This window comes from Rissa tridactyla, chromosome 2, assembly GCF_028500815.1.
Source record: "Rissa tridactyla isolate bRisTri1 chromosome 2, bRisTri1.patW.cur.20221130, whole genome shotgun sequence".
Classification (NCBI taxonomy): Eukaryota; Metazoa; Chordata; class Aves; order Charadriiformes; family Laridae; genus Rissa; species Rissa tridactyla.
This window is the reverse complement of record NC_071467.1, coordinates 130,617,199-130,636,200: the sequence shown is the minus strand read 5'-3', so window position 1 is coordinate 130,636,200 and position 19,002 is coordinate 130,617,199. Positions and strand designations below refer to the sequence as shown.

General features: G+C 42.0%; 2 protein-coding genes across 5 annotated transcripts in view; one reads left to right on the top strand and one right to left on the bottom strand.

Moving 5' to 3' along the window:
* The window catches only part of TAX1BP1 (Tax1 binding protein 1), a 67,386-nt gene extending 65,961 nt beyond the window's left edge, over window positions 1–1,425 (top strand). For all 4 annotated transcript variants that reach the window (XM_054193083.1, XM_054193084.1, XM_054193082.1 and 1 more), the window contains one exon: window positions 285–1,425. In XM_054193083.1, coding sequence (XP_054049058.1) covers window positions 285–486 — 202 coding nt within the window. In that variant the 3' untranslated portion in view covers window positions 487–1,425. The remainder of the gene's footprint in view (window positions 1–284) is intronic.
* A 1,119-nt stretch (window positions 1,426–2,544) lies between these two features.
* Window positions 2,545–19,002, bottom strand: part of JAZF1 (JAZF zinc finger 1) — a 199,097-nt gene continuing 182,639 nt past the window's right edge. The window contains exons 4-5 of the mRNA XM_054193085.1: window positions 11,631–11,800; window positions 2,545–5,014 (exon numbers count right to left, since the gene is read on the bottom strand). Coding sequence (XP_054049060.1) covers window positions 4,838–5,014; window positions 11,631–11,800 — 347 coding nt within the window. The 3' untranslated portion in view covers window positions 2,545–4,837. The remainder of the gene's footprint in view (window positions 5,015–11,630; window positions 11,801–19,002) is intronic.

Sequence of the window (19,002 nt, the reverse complement as noted above, 5' to 3'; positions counted from 1 at the left end):
GTATTCAGCGGTAGCTGGAATTATGTCAAAATTATGTAGCTTTTAAAATGCTAGCTTATTTTGGAATTCCTCTGTAAAATGACTTTAACTGTATTGAGCACTTTCAGCAGAGACGTTTAAATTAAATGTGCGATACTTGCTCAGATACAAAATCTGCTCATATTTGAGCTTGTGGTAAAGCTCTTAACACGGGTGGCAGCGGGATCCTGCTTTTATATTTTCTTTGGCAGCAACAGATGAATGAACTCGTTTCCTTTCTTCTTTCTGTCCGCCTCCTCGTGCAGTTTTGAGGTGCACAAGAAGTGCCCTCTCTGCGATGTGATGTTTCCGCCTAACTACGACCAGAGCAAGTTCGAGGAGCACGTGGAGAGTCACTGGAAGGTGTGTCCCATGTGCAGCGAGCAGTTCCCGCCCGACTACGACCAGCAGGGCTTCGAGAGGCACGTTCAGACGCACTTCGATCAGAACGTATTAAATTTTGATTAAATCCTTTGTTTTACAGCGTAGCTTAAAACCCACCACTTCTGAAGTAGTCCACCTACGGAACAGAAACAAGCGCAGCTTTTCCGTAACGGTGCAAACTTCTGATTAAAAGCTAATTTACTCTAATTGGAGCCGTGGTAAATCGTGGCTGTAAGCTGCTATTGGGTTATCTCCTCTCTCTACCTAACATTACACTTAAAAAAAAAAAACAAACCCACAAAACCCCCACCTTGTTGTGTAAGTAGCTATTTATTCCCCGATTTAGTGGAATTCATAAGGAGACGGGAATGGCTTAGCCTCACAAAAAAATGAGACCAGCTTCACGATGCTCTTCTGCTACCTAAGAACCCGTGGTTTCTCTTGACCGTGTAAGCGAGGCGGGATTAAACACGGAAGGAACAGCTGTTTCTCCTAGCCAATTTGTGTAGTTTTTCTTTGGGTAACAGTTAAATCGGAAAGTTCCATTACTTACCCTATGAAAATATAGTTTTCTAGTCCATTTCTGAACTGTAGATGCACGTACTGTGAGATGACATGCTTGCAACAAAGGTAATGGCAAATACTTCACTTTTCCATATGGAATGTTTGCCTTAAGGGATAATGGTACGTGAAGTACACTATACCTTAAGGCAGCATTTTTGAGTTGAAACTGCTGTGCTTAAATGCCTCAAAGTAATCGTTTAAAAAAAATCATCGCCATTATGTTGCGATTGCGTTCAGTAGGAGATAGCGTTATATTTTCACAACAGTGAATTGTGTTCCTTTTGGCTTAGGGCTTTTAAAACCTTCTGCGTTTTAACTTTATGTATTTCTTTCCAGTAAGTAAAAAAAACATGTGTGTATATCTTAACATTTTATATTTACTTTAACTGTATTAAGTAAATTTGCTTTCCACTCGTTGTACAGTAGTCTTGTTACATTAAAAGCAAAATTATTCATGGAGTCTGTGGGCCTTTTTTTCCTGCTGCTGGTTTTGAATTTATAAAGCAGAGTTTAGGCTTTACGTGCTTAGAGCAAATGACGTTGCAGCTCTGTACGACAAAGAAACTGTTGCTCACGTCCATTGATGCTCTTGGGTTGAGAGGGACAGACTTGGGGATAAAGGTTTTGAGGAGCGTCTGTTCCCTCAGTTCTGCCGTGAAGCCGTGCAGGAGCCTGTGCCATGCAAGAGTCGCGCAAAGCTGCGTGACACAGATAAATCGCAGGGTCTTGGGTAGCAGCTGCTTCATCGGGCCTCTGCTTTCCATTTGAAATCTTAGATTATTTGTTTTTTTTAAATGGGAACTTCAAGAGGTGGTCTCAGGTAAGGCATGGAAGTGCTGAAAGAATATTTTTGTCCATTTTCTTTCTTACCATCACTCCACGGCATGTGTGAAAACCCTTCGTTAGGACAGGCTAGAAAACCAAAATATTATTAGCTATCATATTATTAAAGACTTCTGGTCTCAGAGGTTGGTATCCCACACAGGCAGGACAACCTCAAAACCCGGTGGTGCCGAAGCAAAGCCTTCGCTTGGGGGCGGGGGGGGGGGGGGGTGGTGTCTGTGTGTAGATACAGGAATGACTAAAATAGGTTCCCTGTTAAACTCCCACCCTGAAGTGGCTGCTTAAAACCACCCACCCAGGGAGTTTGCAAACACGGCTACGGCAACCTCACCGAACCAAAACGCTAACGACTTCTCCTCTCATAGCGACAGCCACTTTGTTTCTGAGAACCCTGAGAAGAAAAGGGGACCCATATCCTACCGTTACAAGGGGCTTTCGTAGCTGCAAACCCTGGTGCGAGGCGGGAAGGAACCAGCCTGTGAAATCTGAAGGCCTTTTGACTGATTGTATCAAAATAATCTTTTTTTTTTCTCTTCTCTCCAGGCTGTGGCAGTCTGTGTAATTTTGTGCCTGGATGGTGTAGTGCTTGAGTTGCTTCAGGTGTTTACTGAGTACAGAGTCTGATGATACCAAAGTAAAACACACGAATAAAAAAGTATGTACAGCCCAAGAACTTAACTCTTTAGGTCAGTAACAAGCAAAGAACAATCTTTTTTTAGGTCAGAGGCAGTTTATTTTAAATGTGATTTGATTTACATTTATAAGCAGCTTTCTTGACAGGAATTCTTTAAGTTGCCTTCAGTTCTAAAACAAACCTCTGTCACTTTCAAACTTAAAGTACTTTGTCCCCAACAAAACATATGAAAATATAATTTAAAGCACACTTTTCACAGACACAGTACAATACATTCACTATACACAGTATAACAAAATAGTCCCATCTTTACCTGTTTAATAATACTGTCACAATGAATAGGTAAATAGAAACTGGAATTTCATTTTTTATAGTCGAAAGGAATTTACATGCAACAATGACGTTTTACGACTGTTTAGCTGTTGAAGGAACTTACCCAGCCTGGAGTTTCTTGCACAAGGAGCAGAGCCAAAAAACCTGTTGTCTTGGCCAGATTTGTTGCCACAACTGGGGAAGGTGGGAAGCGGCCGCCTGGGACTGCACCAGCAACTCACGTCTGGATCATCCTTCAAACCCGGCCGCCAGCGCTGTCACCTCGCCGGGATTTGAAAAAAAGCCACTTTTTTTTTTTTTTTTTTCCTTCGAAACGCTTATTCATTAGGATGATTCCTTAAGTGTTTTAATGAGACTTTCACTCTGCTGGAGAATAGGTAATTGTCATCCTTACAAAGTTTTCCTTTAAAGCTTTGGGGAAAAAATAAAAATAATAATAAAAAAAAAAATAAGAGGGAAAGCTCATTCCTCCTTTTCGTTGAGCTTTTCTTTTGCACTTAAAAAGAGCAGGACCCAAGCGAAGGCCATGGCTGTGTTTAACACAGCGGGTCCCTCCTCAGCCCCGGCGCTGAAGGAAGTGTTTGGGGGCTGGGGCAGGGCTGGGGGGGGGGTAGGGGGGGGAGCCCACCTCCGCCCCCCCCAGTAGCACTTGTGAGAGAGGGATGCTGAAGGCAGGGCGGTGAGCCACAAAGGCGCCCTCAGCTACGGGCCAGACGGGAAGAGCGCTCTCACCTTGGCTTTTTGTTTTCAGTCTAGTCTCTGACCACCTGCTGCAAGAAGCACTTAAAAAATCTTCAATAAGGCTCATATGTCGTATTTTTCAGCAAAATTAATTGTAAAGCTAAACAGACGCTTCCAAACGGAACGCGGTGACCTACGACAAGAAGCGAAAAAAAAAGATAATGCACAAAGAAAAGAAAAAAAAACTATCTCCAAATACGATGAAGATGAGGGAGAGGCATTAGTAGAAACTCCCTTCGCACAAATAATGGACCTCCTTAAACCAGGCGCAGAATTTTTAATTTTTATTTGCAACCACAGGCACATGCTCGTACGGTAGTTGCAAGAATTGGCAACACATAAAACATTAAATCTGTTGGCAATAGAGAACTACAAAGTGCTTTAAAACTTCATCTGAGATGAAGAGAATTGTTTCTCACACACACATAAATTTGCACTTAAGTATTTCCAAGTGTCTTTCGAACGGATACTTCAGGGGTAAATGTTTAGTTGGACTGGGAGATTGGTCCGCCAAAGTCTGATGGGCATGAACAGAGTATGTCATCTTGTACAAGAGAAAAAAAAAAAAGTAGTAATTTCTAACACTAAAGTGATTGTTTACTAGTTCGAATGGCAAGATTTTCAGCATTTCAAAAGGGAAAAAAAAAAAATTTGCAAGATAATATAAAATACAGCAAGCACACCTTTTTATGTATGTTATTTAAGTATGAAAATATTTTTAGCATATTATGTTAAACATTCTTTCTTATTTATATTTCCATTACCTAAAAGACTTGCTACTCCACTGCTAACTTCGTTATGTAAGGCATGTTAACGAGCGTTTTGACGAGGGTGGTCTGGTTTTGGTTTTGCACACACAGGGACAGATGCATCGCAAAAGTCTTCGTCACATTACAATCTGGAAAGGATGGTCAGTGCCAAGCTCTCCTCCTCGCTCACTCCTGCTCAACACTTCGGTACAACTAAATACGCGACAGGGCTCCCCCCCCCCGCCCCCCGCCCTAATTTATTTATTTTGTTTGTTTGTTTTTGGAGAAAAAAAATGTTCTGAAGAACCTATAGCTTTTATAGCACCTTATCTCAAAGTAATGAAAATGGGTATGATGATTACATGTGCAAATGTACAAAATCATTAACTCTACAAAGATACATCATTCCAAAATTACAGAAAATTTTAAAGCATGCATTTAATTTTTTGTTTGTTTTGTTTTTTGTTTTTTTTTTTAAAGGGTTGCTGAATGCTTCCCCTGAAAAAAGGTGGCTGTTCTCAAAATCAGCAACTGCTGGTGAGGATTTCTTGGCACGTTTGTGACCAGCATGTTATTGCTGCATCTTCCTGATAATCTCAGCAGACACGGGGGGGTGGAAGTTGATTGTGTGGTGCCGCAGGCCCTGAGCTGTCTTGTAACTCTTTCCGCAGCGACATTTGAATGGTTTGCGTACGCGGATTTGCGTTCTGTGGCCGTTCTTGGCATGGTACTTTATACCGTTCACATTCTGCGAGTGAGAGAGTAAAAGGTTAGTGGTCGAGAGGTCTGATAAGGGCTTAGCTGCCAGTTAAAACCGGAAAATTTATTAATGTTACGGGCAAAAATCACATAAATTGCTAGGAACTCCTGCTAGGTGTTGGGCATGTGTTGTGCTTTCAAGATCAGAGGTGGGTCAAGAAACAATCTGTGCGGTTCTAGTGTATGGCACTTACCGACGTAATCCCAATTTTTATCTCGCCATATGGCATTTTCCAAAAAATACCATTTAACGGGCTCACACATGGATGCTCTTTGCTTCCTGACATTTTTTCAGATAGCACTGACCAGTTTTATTCAGAGGGTCATTTACAAGCAAACAAAAGAAATGGCATGAAGACTCGAGTCACACTTCTTCAAAAAAGCTGAAGCTGCCCCCGTGGTGTGTTGGTTCCGTTTTGTGTCATTGTTTCTAGATATGTCTTTAGGCACCAGCAAATTCTGATAGTTTACACATTGTCCCCAAAAAATCAACTGCGGGGAACACTTAAAGAGTTACACGGGGCACTTAATCCAGAGAAGCCGTCTTCCAAATAGCTATTGTTTGGGGATATTCTACAGCTAAAACTAGAGAACTGATCTCCGCTAGTTTGGAGAGAAAGAGCAGAAGACAGCACCACACCGCACCGTCACGCTGGCAAGGTCAGGAAACAGGCAACGCTTTTGCTAATTAATCAAGAAACTTATTAAACATTAATCAAAAGTCATATCCCTGTCCTCCTTTTCACCTATTTATGGCATAAATGGAAGAAGCTGTTGTGGTCTCAACAGCTGTTGTGATACTGCTTTATGTAGGATTCATCTTACTGGAGTCTCTCTTATCTGCTTCCACTAAAAGAGCTTGGATTTTGGGATAAATAGGGAAAGGCAAGCTGTCTCTCATTAGAGCTTCTCCTAGGAAGAAGTCAAAGAAGATGCCAAGACAATTTGTGACCAAAAGATACAGCTCCGAGGCTGTACTGTGCGCTCTCTAAAGTTTCCAGATACATATCTCAGTGTTTTTTAAAAAAATATTTTAATAGTTTTAAGATAAAAATCAATTAACAGCCTGGATATTAATTAACCCACTAAATTAAGTTTTAAGGATTTTGTCTTTGCTGAACCACTGCCTGTAAAACGTCCCCTTGGCCGTTAAGTTCAGTTTTATCAACCTGCAACTTACACTAAGTGGAAGCTCCAGTCTGGGACTCACAGCAATTAGACAAGTTCGACAATGTGTTTAAAAAAAAGAAAAAAAAAAAAAGGAAAAAAGAAAAAGCCTCCATAAACGGAACACGGAACAGAGCTACAACTCCAAAACCTTCAGCAGGCTCTGTATACATCAGAAAGCACACCCCCGAAAGGCATGAGGTTAACACCTTCAACAACACCACCCCCCCCGACCGACAACGCTTCCTGTTCTCCCCTACCTCCTAATCCAACTTGTTCTGGGGCAGAACCTGGGGTGTCATGTCCCACTCCTGAGAGGGACAGTCCCCTGCGTGCTGCCCTCCGCTGCCCTGCTCCATCCACAACCCACAACCCCAGGCGAAAGAAGCGTAAGGAACCTGCAGCTCCCATCAGGAAGCAGGGAGGAGTGCAATGGTGCAACTGCAAGAGAAACCACCCAGTCTCCCAGATAGCGACACTGTTCTCATCTCACAACATAAAATCCTGCTCCTTATTTATTACATGTTAACTGTGCCACGGCAGCATTGTATTTGTAATCTTTAAGCAAAACCAGTTCTCTGGTTTCAATCCTAAAGTTGAGCGTGGTATGGTTCTCATCAGAACTCGTAATGCCCAGTGTAGTCTGTAGGGCAGGAGTGGCATTTTAGGGCAGGCTGGGTGTCCGGAGAGGCTGATTTGTGGAAAATCCTTTAGAACGAAAAACTTTACCTAAAATACCCACCCTGGAAAAAGGGTATGGTGCAAAACTGCAAGCAACTGCTCTGCCCACAAATTCACGCTTCTCTCCTCTAGAGCATCCAGGCACTGAATGCTCCACTTTGAGTTGCAAATCCAGCCCGCAAATTGTCCTTCACATCCTTAAAAATCCTGGAGGACTCCTGCACAGCTGTCAGCTGAGATGTGGGAGACAAAACCCTTCAGTCTCCACTACAAAGCAGACTTACGAACGAGCGGTTAGTGCAGGTTACTCCTGGGTGAAAAGCACTCGGAGGAGGTACCACTAAGACAAGAGCATGTCAGAGCTACAAATCGTCCTCAAGAGCAGTCAAGTGAATTCCCTGCAAGTTATCCGAGATCCTGAGGCACCTTTTAGGTGGTTTTGCACATAGTTACATCCTTCAGCACCTGCAGGACCGTGGGGGCGAGGGGGGCGGGAATGTCACTGGACAGCACGAGGACTGTCATAAGGCAGCTTGATGGTACTCAACACCTCAGTACCATCACGGACCTGCGCCTTCGAAGAAGAGAAAACCTGGGGGTGACCTGCTAAACTGTTGCTACTGCAGTGACATTTTAAAAACGAAGCTATCCCTAAATCCTATATATATTTTGGGAACTACAGAAACCTGTTTAGACATCTAAATGTTGTAAGAAATCACTTTAAGATACTTCTAAATAAATCTGCAATCACAAATATCCTCACTATTCCACGCCAATGGCACTCTTTTCCTGATCCAGATTTTTTTTTAATGATCCACTCAGCCTCAAGTGCACCACGCGCTTTGATGAAGGGGGAAAAGTACTTTGAGGCAGAAAAATTTAAGGAAATGCTAAACCAGAAACCTACGTGGAATGAACTGGGCCATGGTAGGTTTGAAAAGTAGGAAACCACGCCGAGTACGAGGAGCAGTATAACGTGAAATTTGACCTGTACTCCTGTCTAAAAGAAAACTGTTGTTAGAATTACAGTCGACTCTTCAGCACTTTTTCCACTGCTGTAATGTAAACACTTTGTTGTATGTCTGGGCTGTTTGTTGAGGTATGGCAAAACCCACTGCCAAACTCATACATCACTTTTATTGCTCTGGTTACTTAGGTTGCTCATTATTTACTCTCACAAATGATTGAGGAAGAAGATGGCAGTATAGAAGGGCACTCTAAAATCTTAAACAGGAGGAAACAATTATTAACCTGGGACCAGATCAGGAGGAGATAGAAAAGTTTAGACTAGCACTGCCTGGTTTGCATGGACACAAGGGCACTTGCTGGGCAGGGCCCTTGCACGGCAGTACTAGTGAGGCCACCACACTGCAGAAGGTGTGAGAGCTCCGCCAACCCCTTCACGTAGGGACACAGACATCAAGGATCATTTGGGAGGATTTCTTGCTTCAGGCTTGGACATTCGTATATGTTTTTGTATCTCCTGGCCGCTCCCCCTGAAGTTTTCTTTGTGGGTCCAGTTCCTCTTGCTCAACTTGCAAGCTCTGCCTTGCTCCTTTCTTTCAAGGAAATTCCCTTCTTTCCCTCTCTCACTTCAATGTTCTGCCCCCCTAAGCCCTGCCGAGTCCCACTGCTCTTAGATCAGCCTTCCCGGGGGTTTGCCCACCCGACAGGCCTGGGATCCTCGTCCCATTTACCTGCCAGAACAACAAGCCCAATGCCTTGGCATTCTTCTCCTCTTGCCCAAGGCCAAAAAGCAGCCATGCATATAAGCTACATTTTGTATGCATGGAAATCTATTATCCTTTTGTTATTGTATTTGCATGAACTAGAAAAATTATGGCAAATACACTAGGGTTTTTGCTGTAATAGTATATATGCATTATTTATATCTATCTATTATGTATCAAAATTCATTTGCTCTTTGGAAGTTGCCTGAATAAGTGTATCTACATCATATACACATTTTGAAAGTCTTACTGAAGAGCTGGAGACCAAATAACTGGCACACGTAGGTGGTAATGAATAAAAGGGAAACTAATTGCTACCTTCATCAAACCACACTTTTGCTCTTACAGGTAGCGTTTTGCAAAGCATGTTAACTACTCAATACCCTTCTGGACAGGGCATCTAAATGTTTATGGCTCACTTCTCCTGCACTGCCTATGGGAAACCGCCGAGAGATAGCAGCCGGGCAGGAGGCCAGTGGGGTCTTCTGATACTCATCTGGGCTCGTGTATAAACATGTTCTCATTACAGTCTCCATTGTTCGCCCCAGCCCCTTCCTTGGGAGTATTTGTTGTACTCATTCTTGTCTTATTTACCTTTCCATAATGACTTTTCAGTGCAGAGGCCATCTTTTATCCTTGTACATTGTTTGCAAAAAGGAGCCCCATCCCTACTGGGTCCGTTAAGCAGTACTGTAATACAAATAACATACCTAAAAATAACACTTCTGCCTCTCAAACGTACGTCACCTAAGGCCAGACAAAAGAAAACTGTGTATATATCCTTCTTTCCTCCACGCTCCCTAAAGGAATGCATCCTTTCTCAGCCGTAAAGTGAGCCTGGCAATTACTGTATGTGCATGTCCGTGTTCCTGTTTGGAGCACTATAATTGTTTTACAGCCCTGACTGTGATTATCCAGTACCCACCAGAAAATCCCCGTGCTTTGATCACAGGACTCCCTACCCAGACTCTGCAAATAATTCATCAGAGGAGGGGGTTAAGCAGAAGGAAGATGAAGAGGAAACAAGAAATGCAGCTGACACAAAGCTAAAAGGAAGGAAACAAAGATAAAAAGAAAAAAGAAAAAAATTAGGCTAAAAAGAAAAAAGAAAAATATTAGGCTAAAAAGAAAAAAGAAAAATATTAGGCTAAAAAGAAAAAAGGGAGGAAACAGAGCCCAGAGAAAAGAGAAATGAGGTGAGGCAGAGTTTAACGAAACGTATTTTCGTATCAGGAATAAACAGAGGTGACTCTCGTAGGAAAATACGGTACTTTTTATTTGCTGCTGCTCTCTGCCTGTCAGCGTCTCTAAGGGTCGTTAATTTGTTCCCTGTCCGACTGTTCTAACATTAATGGTGTACAAGATATCCCTTAGACAGTCCTCATGCATTTGAGATGAAGGTAGTGAGATAGCAGAAGCAGGCAGAAACAGCTTGCTTATTTGGGCAATAAAAAGACAGAGGGCCGGCAGTCAAACAGAGAACAGACAGGATATAGCAAATTACAGGGTTCTCCTTCTAGCCTTTGCCATTAAGTGAATGTTTTCTGCAATGCGTAGATGCCCTGTGGGCACAGTGACTTCTAACAATCACCATGGCTTATTTGCTTCCTGAGCTAGGGATTTAGCGTTTATACCATAACCTTCGTCTGGCACAGCTTCTACCACACGCAAGAAAAGTATTAATCTTGAATAACATGGGTATATCTGCAAAGTAATACTTGCAAATAGTCTGAAAACATCTTTCCCTCTGCCCTGCCCTTGGAGACGGTGTTCAGTTTTTCCTGTAACTCAAGAAGAGAATAACCATTACATAGTTCAGGCTAATCTCTGAAAAAAAGACTTGGTATGTCACTAAGAAATGAGCACATTGCTTTCTCACTCATGTTTTAAGTGAGTATCGTCAGTATTAACTGTTCTGTATAGGAATGATTGTGATTTGCTCTTGTGATTTGCCACAGTCCAGAACAGCTGCAGCATCACTAAAACACGTCTGCATCCACTACACAGTTTCACGGACAGTTTATTCGTTCTTGTCACAACTGTTTTATTTCAACAGTTATTGATCTTCCTATATTTCTCTTTCATATTTCTGTTATAAGTCCCTACTTTTTAGTTATTTAAAGGAGAAGCCATAAAATAAAACTAGTATAAAAACAACCCAACCACCACTTCACCATACTGAAGTCCAAGCTGTTCAATACAATTTCATCTGTCTCTGCACCGGTTCACATGAAGCAATACTCCTGTCCTCACAACATCACGGCATGTTCTATACCAGCCAGCTCAAGGTTCAGAGTTAAAGATGCTTTACTACCATAAACAAACAAAAATTTCTCATGATGGATAGTAATTAAGAAAGGTGCAAAGGGGAAATTACTTCCTAGTTTGTCACGCAGAGAGAAGCACGCTCTGCACGTGGGGCTGGACACAATGACATCTGTGCAGGCGGGTCACGGGGACTTAGACCCAGGATGGAATGATGCCGGAATTTCTCCGAGGCCCTGCCTTCCCGAGGTGACCTCTGACTTGCAAAACATTAACCACCAGCCTTTGGCACATCACGTTGGCCAGGAGAAGTACCCTGGGCACAGCCTCACTCAAGGAGAGGCCGCATCTCCAGCAGCTAAGCAGAAGGAATTAATTCTGGCACTTACGGGCAGAAGCTTTTTATTTAGTGTCTCTGAAAGGGACCCAAGAGATTATTTTGCTGGTAGTACCTCCTGCATTCTGCAGTTAATTTGTCTAAATAATAGCAAGCTAGTTCAAATGTGTAAAGCAAACGAGTCACTGTATGTAATCTCTCTTGACAGACAGGGATGCAAAAGGCTACATCCTCTGTAAAACTAATAACTTGGCTGTGCCTGAGAGGAAACCAGTGAATAAAATATGCACTCTGCTAAAACACCATGAAAATAAATGTGAAAAGTCTATTAAATGAGAAAGGTACAAATTGATTTGAGAGGCTTCCCCCCCCTTCCCCCTCCACTACATCAGCGAGAAATAAGGTAGGTCTGCACTACTGCTTACCTTATATCTTTTTTTACATCCAGGAACAGGACAGGCAAAAGGTTTCTCATCCCCTCCATTCATGCACATTGAACTAAGGATAGCTTCAGAGCTGATAGCACTTTCTGTAGTCCAGGACTCATCACTGTCTGATTCTTCATAGTCTACTTCCTCCTCGTCATATTCACTACCTAGAAAAGCGGGGTAGTGAGATAAAACAAGAATAAATAAGAGCACAGCAAGATAACACATTCTGCATTTATTACATCAGTTACAATGACTTGTAATTTCCCCACTTTTGTCTTTGCTGGAAGATAGTTCTTTTTAATTTTATAAACCTATCTTTCTTATAGTTATTTATTCCTTCATAAAGACACCAGCGGTTCTTTTTCTAATAACCAGGACAGGCATTATTAATATATCTTCATAAACTGTTAACTGCGTGGCAGAGAAAGTTCAAAGGACTGATTTTAAAATGCAGTTTCATTACTCCTCAAACACCAGGATCCTTCCTTCTTTCCCAGTGCCTGAACAGAAAATGTGGGTTTTTTTCTCCCCCCCTGCAATTAAAGCTAATTTTAAGGCTTTTCTTTATGCAATACAATACTGAAGAGCGTAATTCTACAGATCATAAACAGTGTAAAATAATATGTTGACAAGTCCTAATGCATTTACTAGCCCTTTGGAATTAATAGGAATTATAGCACAACATTAATAAGAATTATATTGTAGCAATTATAGTTGTGAAATTCATTCCCTCAGGTGTGGGGATAAATTGCATTGTGTGGCTGCCCTGAACAGACCGCATTATGTTCCAGATATGCTACGACAGCCATTTGAGCAGCTGGTGCTGAGTTTATTTATTATTTTTAATTGCAATAACTCTGAAGAAGTTAAATGTGAAACAAGAGAAATTAGGAAAGCAGAATTCCAACTATAAAAATACAGTAATATAAAAAAAAAAGCAGGGGAGGGAAGAGCCCCAGCTGATTAAAAAGAAAATATATGCACAGAGGGAGAGAGAGGGAAAGCTGAGGGAAACTTCTGTGGTGTCAGCAGGAGGTGGTGCTGTGTTTCCCCTCCCCTTTCTTCTTTCCCTTTTCCAGCTCTGCTCAATTTTATCCTTTCTGCTGAAAGACGATTTGGCTCCAAGTGCTGGAATAGCTCCCGTTATTAAAGACAGTTATGTGACACTTGCATGGCTCTATTTGCTTCCCTCATATGCCCTTTAAGTGCACGCCTCTAAGCAGCTCTACCCACCGAGAAGAAAATGCAGACAGCTGCCTTATGGCACTTTAAAAAAGAAATGTCCCGACTTCACAGGGAAAACCCATTCTGCAACGTACAATGGGGTCTTTGGAGTTTTTTTGCTTCTGGCGAAAACTAAATGCACACTTATTGTCTCAAATTTTTCCCCTCAGATTCCCCCTCCCCCAGTCCTCTCACACTCAGACTCGGCACCTCTCCATCCTTGAGTAAAAACGCATGTCAACTGGTAGCTGCAAGTACTGGGGGCTCCTGAGCTTTAATCAGATACTGTAAGTTTGCTTACAGATGTCAGGCTATCCACGTTTCTTTCCTGTGGTTTTCATCCATACGGGGTGGTGCGCAGATGAGGAAAGATGGATGGTTTCCCACCGTCAACAACTGTCGACATGAGCGCACGCACACACGCTCTGCAGCACATCTGGAAAACTCTGCCCTGCTGACTGCGACTCCTTATCCCACACCGAATGAGCGAAAGCCAAAGAAAGCATTATTGACCTCTTAAAATATTTCTGAACTCTAGGAACAGTTAACCTAAAATGAAGTTAAGAGTTGTTATAGTTTAATTAACTAATAAAAAAATGGAGGCAAAACCACAACTCTGCTTCTATGATTTCCTGTCCTTGATTGTATCTTGATGGAAAAAATTCCTCAAGCTGTTCCTTTCAAACTTTTTAGCTCAGTGGGTTTTTTTTAAGCAAATGCAACAGAAAACCCTATTGTAAACACATGTACGTACTCCCAGGATGAGAAAATATACAACAATTCCGAACACTGACACCAACAATTTCTGCCATTATAATCACCCCCCTTATAAGCCCTCGTAAGAAGGGGTGATCTCCTCCCAAATAGGATTTCGTCCTCCCAAAGAAAACATCATTTGAGACTGTACAACATCTATTAAGGATATCACTACGTTTAGTGGTAACCAGGAGCACGCTTTTATAAAACAACAATCAGTGGTCTATAAAACTTAATATGCAATATGGTATATACACAGAACAGTAGGGAGAAGAAGCAACCATTCCAATTACGCATTTCCAAGTTTTCCTGTACTTTCAGGGCATCCTTTTATTTTTTCTAGTAAGCTTGTACAGTAAGACCCAATTCTGTAACAGCTTTTGCCCATGCTTCACTTCTAGGTAGACACATTGAAGAAGGGAGGCAGAAAAAAATAAAATACATGCGTAAGCATCTGTGGGGTCAGACCATCCTTACGGTTTTCTTTTAATTAGCTTACCTGAACAAAAATGCAAGATTTTGTCTAGTAGAGTCAAAAGAGTTGTTTAAACAGTACAAGTGAATGCTCCATTGTCTTAAGTTTTTAAATACAAGCTTGTCACTATGGTTTTTACAAATATGATAAGCTTTTTCAAGTATGAATAACCATACAAATATATATTTCTTCTTGCACAAAACAGTAATAATAATGGTGCCAAGTACCTGAAAGGCATATTACTTTATATAAAGCTGGAACTGCAGTCTATCACTGCTTTTATCTAACAGTGTCCCACTGAACTCAATTGCTTGCACTCTCTTAAAAAAAAAAAAAAAAAATAAAAATCCCAAAACACATTTAAGAGAGTCCTGGTATAAACAAAATGCAAAAAACCTTATTGTCTTGAAAAAAATTCATTAGCAATAAAAATTTATCCTTTAAATAATTATGTTGTTTCAGTTGCCATAGAAAAACAACACTGATTTAGTCAGGCTTTTAACTGATTCCGCCTCAGAATTTAATTTCCTCAGTTGTCAGTGTCTAAGAGCAGCAACCCATGTGGTGCCTCACTGATCGCGTGCAACACATCAGAGAGGGGGAGGGAAAAAAAAGAAGAGGAAAAACAAAAAAACCAAACACACAGGTTGGTGCTGCCATAATAAACAGCCCCCGGACGAGGTATTTTAATTAAGTACTGTAAGGCCGAGGACGGTAGCTTTGCGAAGCCGTTCCCACGCCGAGCAGGAGTCCCTGGCCTTCAGCTACACGTCAGGTGTACAAACTGCTGCAACCTGAGCCCCCGGCTGCCGCTGGCTCCTTCAGGCAGCTCGCCAGGGTACCAGCAGCGCGCTGAAGGGGAAGCGACCAGCACTGCACTTTGATCAAGATATAGCTTGCTTGCTTGCCTTCTTTTTTTTTCTAAACTTGGTTGGTGTTTCACAATAATAATTGTAAATGTTTACTTTGTAAAAGGAAAAAAAAAAAAAAAATTAAGCATCTTTGCATCTAACCTATGGCCTGTTCCAGGGTATAACAACTGTGTGACTTGGACAAGTATTTGCAATAACTCTTAAGAGAGCTCCGAGAGAGCTGGCTCACTGATCTCTGCTTGGACGTTGCCATGCACATGGAAAACAGGACGCTCTGCTGGGGCACGCTGCCCTTCTGGGGGACTGAGCAGAGCCGTTCCTGTAGCACGTGCATAGTAATGGCTTTACCGTTTCTCGGCTTGCTTGGAAGGCAGACTGATCATTCCCCTCCACCAGTACTCAAAGGAAAAATATCAGAATTAGGCTTCAGAAGTCTGAACAGCAAAAAAACTCCCCCAAAACTCAACAACACGCATTTCTCTAAGAAGAAACGTCTAAATATATGGAGGTGAAAGGCTGATAGAGAAGTACATGCTTTCCGCAAGGTGATACACAAATACACAATACTATTACCGTAACTAAATACTAGTTCTTGCAAGAAAACTGCCTTCTCCACCTCTCTCCTCTGGCAATGCTCTTTCTGAGGCTCCTTCCTAGCTTATTGCTTTTTACCATATCCAGTTTCATCATCTGGCTTTCATTCAGAGACCCTACATAGTTCTACCTCAGCCTAACCTAAACCCAATGCTTTATCGTCCAAATGGCTCAGTAACATCTTCCTACCATTGCCCCCACCCTCGCATGCAATATTCCCTCAGTCCTGGCCCACAAAGCCACTTCCCCTCTCCTCACACCAGTGGCCTTGCCAAAAGGCTCACTTCATCTGTGCTGCCCCCAGCGGATTAAAAATTGAAACAAAACAAAACAAAGGCAAGGAAAGAATGCTAGTTTGGTTGGTTTTTTTTTTTTCTGGAATTTTCCATGCTGAGACAATGCCACTGCTCCTCAAAGAGGAGGTGGACTCCATTGGTGGATATGGACTCAAGGTGGGCACAGACTTGAGGCAGACACCACTGGGCAAAGCTGGCATAGTATGCCGTATCACAGCCAGGTTTACATAAAATTACCAGTTAGGAAAAGACAGAAAACATACAGGGTCACAAAGTATTCTGTCAAATTATTTCTCTTTTAATCTTTATGCTGTGTTTAAACACAACTTATCACAAATGCAAAGGCTGTCTGCATCACAGCAGTTTATTTGCCAAAAGTGAACGCATGAAAAGGGATTATGGTTACTGCCTGCACGGTAAGAAGCCTTTGTAGGGTGATGAAAAGCAAAGTTGCACCATAAAGATTTGCTCTGCCTCTTCTTCCAGTCAGTTTTGCTATCAGCGAGAACATCACTTAATCCTGCAGCAAAGATCTCGCCTCTCGAATGCCCATAGCCCATATACTACTTTTTCCAGTAGATGAAGTCAGTAATTTAAATAGCTCAGAAACGTTTTGCAGAGTGTTAATCATTCGACGTTCTGGAACAGACAACATCCCAGCTACACTGCTGAAAATCCAGAGCCTTATCTTTTACGTTTCTGGGGTTTAATCAGTATTCACACCACTGTAGCCAAGTTATTCTGCCTTTTGCCTAAGTGAATTCATTCCACCATGAGATTTACAAAGGATTTTTGCCCTCAACTTTGAACAAATCTTGGTTCTAGCAGGTGCATATTATTTGTAGTTATGTCACTTTTTAAATCTAAAGACGGCTATACTGTGCCTTGAAATATAAAGAAGGCAAAGCTGATTAAAACCAGCACAAGCTGTGTGTGCCATTACAATGAATACGATCTATCTTGACCTCTGATCAAGAACATTATGAGTCCTTCCTTTCTCCTCCCATGATGAAAAACAAACCCAAAACATCCTTGCCAATTATTTTTGTGAGGAGAAAGCATACATTTAAGTATACAATGAATAACTATGAGCAAATAGCCTACTGCAGTGGGAACCAACATTGCTAGTGTCACTGAAAGTTCATAGTAATTCCAATGATCTCTCATGAAAATCTAGCTTCACACTTTGTCCCATGCAGGACCTGCAGTTTGTATTTTATAGGAACAGTTTTATGAGAGCACTTCTTATGCTAAGAAGTTTGCCTTCCCATATATTGTGACAGCTTCCTTGATAAAAAAAAAGTGAATTATTAATATTATGTGAAATTTTGGCCTAACACTAAAGCACGTTTATGAATTTGTCAAACTTCTTCCCTCTGTGCCCACGGATGCACGCAGTCTCCTCTACGCTCACCAGCAGGGAGAACGTTCCCACAGCGGATACTCACTGTTGATCTAAAGACCTATCAAGTCATTCAACATGAAGTATTCTTCCTTTGTATAAAGCACAGGAAATAAATGCTAGGGGCAACGAAAAACAAAAACAATACAATATGTTAAATAACATGCATCATGACTGCTATGCAAGTCTTTAGAAAGTTCCATTCAGATTCATTTCTTGTATTTTCAAAAATACTTTTATCCTTCACGTGCATGAAGATGATGTAAACACGTATGTAATACAACTGAGGAAAACCCAGGGTAGTTCAAACAGAGCCCTGTGTACCGCTACAGACACTGGTATTTTAGATTGCAAGTGCAATTCCAGTGTTTGGATAAAGCACCTACATAAAGTGAGCGCTAGGTTCACCACGGTGAGGGCTGGAGCCTTTCTTCAGCCAATGGGCGCAAGTACACACAGTTAAAAGTTTTTTCCTTATCCCAGTAAATATCTCTGAACCTCGTTCCTGGGAGAGGAGAGGCAAATCTGTTCTCAAAGCCAAATGCATGCTTGGCAGCTCCACTGTCACTCGAGGGAGCTGCTTGAGATGGTTATGGTTTGTCAAATGGGCCCTTGCCAAGGCTGGCAGAGACCTCCATCCCTCTGTGCGATCACAAAAGAGCCATCAAAATAACAATTACAACTTATTATTGACTTGGCCTTGGGCCGAGCTGGGGGAGGGGGGAAACGGGGGCGGCGCAGGGCATGTCCTGCTGGCCGCTGCCAGCCCCCGCGCAGCGGGTCCCGCGGGCTGTGTGGTCTGCGGCTGTTGCTGCCGGGCTGCTCTCACACATGCTCGCGCCGGGAGCACGTCCCTCATCTCGCACTTCTGCCGCCTGCCGCTGCCAGCATCCTGCTCTTCCTCATGGCTCTAGTCAGAGCAGGATTTGGCCAGAAAAATGTCTTCTGGAGAAACCACCCTTCCCTTCCAGTCCTCTCCTAGCTCAGATCAAGTATCAAGCGCTAAATAATGAGCTGTTTAGGAACTATTACTACTCAGAAGAACTAATTTTCTATTGTCTCTGGATGAAGCAAGGCTCAGTTAGCAAATAAGCACCAAGAGAATTTAAAAAAGGTACCTCATATAATGATGTGAATATGGATTCAAATACAAAGAGCAATATGGTTTTTAACATTTTTATGTACAAGGTACTTAAAAGCACTAGAGAAACTAAGTTAGACAAAAAAATAATTCTTGTTTGTTTGCATCATTTGAAGAGTAGCTTTTAGCCACTGGGGTCTGCTGTACCAAAGAAAAGAACTTTTAAGCAAGCAAGGATATACGTAGATGTTTCTGGGCATCCTCTACCCTCTCTCACAGTCGCCACCGAAATGGCAACTGTAACAGTCAGTCAAAGAGACAGGCACAGAGACAGTCTGAAAAGATTCTTTCCACAGCTATTTCAGAGGGCGATAGCTCAAACAGGACGAACCCACAAACAGTTATGCACCCAACCCATGGATAACATTGGTGTTTTAAATGAAATGGTAGATAGGTCGATTCCAACATTTCAAGTCACCTTTAGTTTTCATTTAAATGCTCAGTGTAAACTCACGCTGTATTTCAACTGATTGAAGATGTATTCAATTACAAGGTTTGAATTCACTTTGTAAAGCATGCAGAAACTTCAGATCCTATAGGTAAAACACAGAACCAAATATACTGTATACTTGCATAGAATGACTTCAGTTGAGCTAGCCCATATGG